The 7,067-nt window shown below is 35.6% G+C and overlaps 1 protein-coding gene across 1 annotated transcript; it reads right to left on the bottom strand.

Moving 5' to 3' along the window:
- Positions 1-4,981: 4,981 nt before the first annotated feature.
- On the bottom strand, positions 4,982-5,924 carry LOC133302377 (protein FANTASTIC FOUR 1-like). Its single transcript, XM_061502150.1, has one exon. The coding sequence runs from the start codon at positions 5,922-5,924 to the stop codon at positions 4,995-4,997; it is 930 nt and encodes a 309-aa protein (XP_061358134.1). The 3' UTR covers positions 4,982-4,994.
- Positions 5,925-7,067: the final 1,143 nt, after the last annotated feature.

Genomic DNA, 7,067 nt, shown 5'->3' with positions numbered 1-7,067 from the left:
GATAATAAGTCCGCTATTTGTATAGCTCATAATCCAGTCCAACATGATCGGACTAAACATATTGAGGTTGACCGCCATTTCATCAAAGAGAAACTTGATAGCGGGTTGATTACCGCTCCATACATTCCCACTGGGCGTCAATTAGCTGATCTATTAACAAAGGGGCTTCCTTCAGACAGATTTCAAGAACTTACTAACTAGCAAGCTGGGAATGATAAATATCTATTCCTCAGCTTGAGGGGGAGTGTTGTAAATAATAATTATTTAGTTATTATTTAGTCATTTATTTGTTGTATTGGGCCAAGCCCATTAGGTTAAAATTAGGTCAAATATTCTCTATAAATAGAGAACCCTTTGTACAGATTATTTACAATTCTATAATATATTAGAATACCATTTTTCAAGTATTATATTTGTTATTAAAATTATTTAATGGTTGCATCTCTTGAGACTGTTGTACATGTTTTTTGGTTTAAGATTGTGATTCTCTTACTTTTCATTGTTGACATGGCACATGGCAATGAAGTAATTTATGTTAAATTTGTCAATTTAGTATACTTGTTAAATTATATTTTATTTAAAACTCTATAAGTCGGATTTGTTAAATTTTCGCCCCCCCTTCATATAATTATTTGGGTCCGCCACTGCATAAGATGGCAATGAGTCAAGTTATATTCATATTTTAAGTTTTGGGTTGAAATATGGTGTCGGATTCCCGTGATATGGTGGTATAGCCTTAGACCATTGGTGGTAATCTCATGCTATATGCCCCTCCTGGACCCACGACATTGGTATTAGAGTTGGGTTGGTCACTTGGGCTAGCGAGGTGTTTGGTTAGGATGCAGGTTGAGTACTTTGGGTCTGGGTCTGAATACTCACTGGAGAGGAGCATACATGTTGGATTTTACAGTGATGAGTTCTAAATTGGTTGGTAATATAAGAGAATCCATGAACCCAATATCTTAAGTTTTGGATTGAGGTATAGTATCAGAATCACTTAATAGGCTAATATAGACTTAATCCATTGATGGTAATTTCTCACCACGTAAGGCTCCTCCTGAACTCCCCATACAAATTAAAATCCCTTTACCTTTAGGGATCGTTTGATACGCGAATTTTTTCCGGAAGAACCATCCAGAAATCAAAACCTGGATTTGGTGTGATGGCAAAGTCAAGCCGCAACAGGAAGAACAGAACCCTGCATGGCAAATTGCGGATGAATCTCATCATTCTCGTGTGAAAAAAGTCTAACGTGTCTCTTACTGCGGTATAGCCGCAGATTCCACGGAGTCACAGCTATGAAGAATGTTAGAGAAGAATAAAATTAATTTGTAGTATAAATCTCATTCGTAAACCCTTTTGGCTGCACTTAAGTTTTAAGAACATGAGGTAGTTGATAAATGCTGATATCATATTAAAAACCAAGAAAAATGGCTGCGTATGTGTTCCATTTCTTTTCTTTTGGGTGTAATCCGTAAATCGACATTGACAATGAAACCTCAGAAGGACCATTTGCAGAGACACTAACTATGTTTTGGAGATAGAGTAAACTATTGTTTAGGTACTCAAAAAAAATTCACGGACCCAATTTTTATTCCTTATGTAAAGAACCTTGAGGTCACCAATCCAAAAGGTGAGAGTGTCCAAGGCCTTATAAAGGCCTAGCTAGCTCAAAGGGTGGGAGTGTCCAAGGCCTTATAAAGGCCACATTAGTTGCACATACAACCAATGTGGGACTATCTATCTCAACATGTGGGACTATATAACTCAACACGCCTCCTCACACGAGAGCCCATTGGGCTTGAAGAGTGGACAATGCAACAGGCTCAGTCTGCTAAGAAACGCCACAAGAGAAAATGGGGGGCGACGAGGCTCTGATACCATGTAAAGAACCTTGGGATACACCACCCCAAAAGCTAGCTTAAAGAGTGGAAGTGTCTAAGACCTTATAAACTCCACATTAGTTGCACATACAGCCAATGTGGGACTATATATCTCAACACCTTAGGTAAAAGAAAATTGACTTGTCCATCTAAAATTTAAAATAGACTCAATTAGTCGAAATCGTAGTCCTTTGAAATTCAAAGAAGACTCGCGTTAGTCCCTCAAAAGGTCTAACCCTCAAAAGGACTAACATGAATCTATTTTAAACTTTAAAATGACTACGAGACAATTCTTTTTTTTCTAAGAGATTAAATTGAGTGGCATGATATTTGTTGAGGATCCGAAAGCTACTTTAAATATTAGAATTAGCACTTCCATGTGACATTAAAATTAGGGGTCATGCCGATTGCCCGAAAGATTTTTCTTACTGTGACATGATATGGTGAGAGAATATGTGCTTAAAGGACCTCTATATACCTCACAAATAAGGTTCCTAAAGCACATGATGTTTGGGACAAAATGATGCATGTGATGGTTGAAAATTGCGTTTCACTGTCATCCAAACCCTCACCAAAATAGGTTAATGTATGGATCACCTGACTCCACGATTATCCACTGCCTTCCTCTATTTAAGGAATTTCACACCCAACCTCATCGCTTCCCCTCTCTAACTAACCATCTTCCCCAGTTCTTCTGATATTGCATATTCATCCAATCATGTTCATTATTATCTTTTTGCCCTCTCAATTTTTTATTTTTTATTTTTTACATGGTAGATATAATGTCGACCCAACTAATTTAGAATAAATGTGATACGTACAGATATTAAAGTTATATGTAAGTTACCTTGGTAGAATAGGAAAAAAGTTATATAGTGAAAATATCATAAAATTTTTGTGAAGTACTTTTTGAGTTATCAACAAAAATTACGAAATCCATTTTAATCTTTTAGAAAAAAAAAAATTGACTTATATTCCCCCTAAAATTTAAAATAGATTCAGTTAGTCGAAATTGTGATCCCTCTGAAATTTAAAAAAGACACACATTAGTCACTCAAAAGTACTAACATGAGTCTATTTTGAATTTCGGTGGGACTTCAAATCAATTTTTTTTTTCTAAAGAATTAAAATGGACCCCATAATTTTTGTTAAGGACCCAAAAGATATTTTATTCTGAAATTTAATATGCTTGGGCTTGGGCCAATTAAGCTGTAAGCTCTTTGGCTAATTTTGTGACCTCTTAATAAAAGTCACATTAACGTAATAAGCGTCACATACTTTGATGTTATAATCTGACATAAGAATTTTGGGTTTTATTAGTGTGATGTAATATAATGTAAGTGTTGTTTCTAACTCTTACATCAAAAAGGAGAGAGAAAGTGGAATTATGAAAGAGAAAGAAAAACATGTGGACCCCACCTCTTTAATGTGTGTGTAGGAAAGTAAAGTTATATTATGTTAAATGATAAACATAAAACCCAAGAATTTTTTTAACATAGGAAAAGAGTAGGACCATATTTCAATTTGCATATTGTAGATAAGATGATGGACTCTGAGTGAGTGGTTGGGCAAGCACATGGATGATACTACGTGAAGAAGTCAGTCCCTCCCTCTTTTTTGATAGTTACTAGGCAATGGTACTAAGACCGTACGCCACAACTTGTTTTAGGTATGCTCTTGAGGGAGAGTGCACTTGCAAATATCCTTTTCAAACGCGTCTTTAATTTATTACCTTATTAAGAAGCCATGCATTTTGATCCCTCACTGCTATGTGTCACTCAGATTATAACTTTGAGGTTAAGGGGACACAACAATGGTTAAGGACTAAGATTTCCGAATCCAATTGAAAATCCATGACATGATTGAAAAATTTTCCTGTATAAGCACTGCCTATGGTAGGTACATTAATTAGGAACTCAAATGCTCAGTGTAGGCTTAAATCTTAAGGAAGTGCCTACTACAAACATTGCTTACATAAGGCATTCTTTATACAAAAAGTAGAAGGAAATTCCTTATGTAATTTGAATCTCGATGGGGGAAAATAAAATCAGACATGTCAATAACAAAATATCTAATCAATAGCGCTATTAAGGTTGGGGTCCACTTTTTATTACTCCTACCACAAGCATTGCTTATACACAAAAGGCATTGTTCATACAAAAAGTACAAGGAAATGGACCACTCACGTAATATTTGAATTTCGATGGGAAATCAGGCATGTTCCATAACAAAATATCTAATGGATATTTGCGCAATTAACGTTTGGGGTCCACTGATAAGTTCGTAAATTATGCACTATGACCAGCTTTTCTCCCTTCTATTTTATTTTATTTTATTTTATTTTATTTTATTTATTTATTTTTTGTCAGTAGTATCTGATGTGAATATCATGTTTTTTTCCTACAAGAAACTCAAAAATAAGAATAGCAATTTGGATTGACACGATATGATACAATATCTCATGAATTTGATCCGAACACGACATGAATTTAAAATCGGATTAAAATATTTGATACAAACACAACCCGTTTATTTTGCAAATTGACATGACACGAAACGAATAACCCCCATAACTTTAAAGTGTGTTGCTTATTGTGCGAGTTGACATGATTCGAAATGATACGAATAATTTGTATACATCTAAGTATATATGTTGCTTATTATGTGGGTTAATACGACACGATAAGACGCAAATAACTTATTTATAACACGAGCTAACACGAATAACCTGTAAAAGATTAAAATAGGTCAATTTCGAGTTCACGAGTTGACAAACAATACGACACAAATTTTTTCATATCAATTTTTGTTAATACAAAAATGACACATTTATAAAACAGATTGACCTTAACATAAATTTCCGTGTCGTGTTAAAAGTTATCACATGCTCAAAAGGTATAATTAAAAAATGAATAAAACATAAGCACCAGAAAGATGGGAGAAGAGAAGGACGATGTCCAGTATAACTAATAACTATAATAACTACCATTAGGACGTTCATAAATATCAAGCACCAAACTTCCAATCATAACAGATGAAAAAGGAAATAGGAAAATGAAAAAAGAAAAAAAGAGAAAAGAAAGGAGATAACAGTAGGAAAATAGGTTCTGCTCAGAGACAAAGTGAGGGAAGCTCAAAGTAGCCATCAGCAAAAATGTCTCTATTCCCACTTTCCTTGCACCTGCTTTGTCTCGCAAACTTTGTCATTCCCATCTCTTCCTCAGCAATCTCAACGTACTCTTCCAACTCCTCCTCCTCCTCCTCCTCCTCCTCCTCCTCTTCTTCTTCTTCTTCTTCTTCTTCACCTTCTCCTTTATCATCAGCTACTTCATCACCACAACAAATGGCAACACTCTCAAAAAGTCGAAGCCTGAGCCTGCCATTAACACGTTCAGCTTGAAAATAAGGTTGAGGAGAAGAGGAAGTTACAGCTTCCATGATTAGCCTACCATCTTCACGATGAGACCTAACTTGAACCCCTCCCATATCAGTAATTGAAGTCAGTGGAGGTGGAAAGCTACTAACTCGGTTCAATCTTTTAGACTCAGAATTTCTGTTAACAAGTGGAGTATCTTTCGTGAAACTTGAGCTACTTTCAAATGAAAACAAAAACATGCCATGGCTGTTATCACTGGCATTATTAGCATTACTACCAGTTTCGCAGCCTAGACTTTCAGTGCACAATTCCAAGCTCTTTGCACTGAGCATCGAAGAGGAGCACTTAACAGCAGGGTGAACATACACATTCTCAGCTTCAAGCTCCTCATTTTTTTTACAATGAGAAATGTTGGAGAGAGCATGAAGAAAACTCCAAGCTGGTTCAGAAACTTTGTCCCTTTTGGTGTCATGTTCATCGTTTGTTGTGGCTGGAGTGTTGGTGAGGGTGTCAGAGTGTGAGGGAGAGTAAATGGTGCTAGTGGAAGAGCTAGTCCGTTCAGAGTTGATCCCTGGTGGAGCTAACTTGAGGTTCAAGACACGTGGTTCGAGAAGCCCTGGTTCAAGACAGGATTGTAACCCTTGATAGACACTTGAGTAAGACATTTATTTGCCTTATCCACAATGGAAAATGTCCAAAGGCTGAGGAAAGGAACAGAGGAGCTTAGTTTAGTTTAACTAAGGGGAGAAGGGAAAAAAAACTTGGGTTCTGTAGTGGAGGAGAGGGAGTTAAATGAAAGCAATCAATTGATTTCTTGGCTCAAATTGAAGATGGATTCCTTGGAAAAGAGAGAAAGATGCAGATTGGGAAGAGATGAATGGAAATGAAAGAGAAGTGTAAAGGGTGGGTCTGTATTTATAGTGGCCACCTTGTAACTTTATTTTCTAGTGCGGAGAGGGTCCCTAACAACACCAAGAAAGTGACATATTTATTTTACTCAGGCCACATGTTAGGGAAAAAAAATTAAAGCCACACACAGACACAGATAGAGAGAGTATGAGCTTGATTGCATAATTATACTGTAGTAACCTTCTAATTCCACATTTATGAAAATGTTTCAATTAAGTCCCTTGATTTTGTGTAACTGCTTCACACTCTAAATTCAACATTTTAATTACAGAATTCACAAAATTGTACTAGTTCATTGTAAAATTTAGAAGCATAAGGACCCTGCTTGAAAATAAAATTGTAGCGAATAAAGTAAAGGAAAATAACGAGCGTGCATGTAGACCGAGTTGGGGGGGGGGGGCGTGAGAACTTCGGAGTACCTTAGACAAGCATATTAACCTTTGACACATGTAAAGTTACGTTATCAAAGATGGGAAAAGATCCGTTCACAAACTTTTTTGACAAATTTTTACAAATTACATTATCTTCTCTCTTGGGAGAACATGTGAAACTTAGTGTTCTCCCGGAAGAATATAACCTATCACATCAAAGATATGTATATTTTTAGGGTTTACTGTTGGAAAAATGTTTGAGTCCCCAACTTTATTGTGTCGCTGTAAAAAACTTTTATGCAACCAATTATAATTATATATTAAGACTAATATACAGTTGTAATATTAAAGTTATTTTTTCTCTTTCTGCTATACCAACCTCAGCCTTTTGAGGAGACAGAAAAAAATAACTTTTAAAATTATAACTATATACTACTCTTAGTATATAGTTATAATTGGTTGCTGCAAAAAATATCTTTTGCAGTGAAAGGAAAAATACATTTTTTAATGTTTCTCATATTATAGAAG

This window comes from Gastrolobium bilobum, unplaced genomic scaffold, assembly GCF_033153095.1.
Source record: "Gastrolobium bilobum isolate Gb01-03AN ecotype WA unplaced genomic scaffold, APGP_CSIRO_Gbil_v1 utg528, whole genome shotgun sequence".
Lineage (NCBI taxonomy): Eukaryota > Viridiplantae > Streptophyta > Magnoliopsida > Fabales > Fabaceae > Gastrolobium > Gastrolobium bilobum.
Note: the sequence above shows the minus strand (reverse complement) of the source record. Positions and strands in the feature narration are given on the sequence as shown.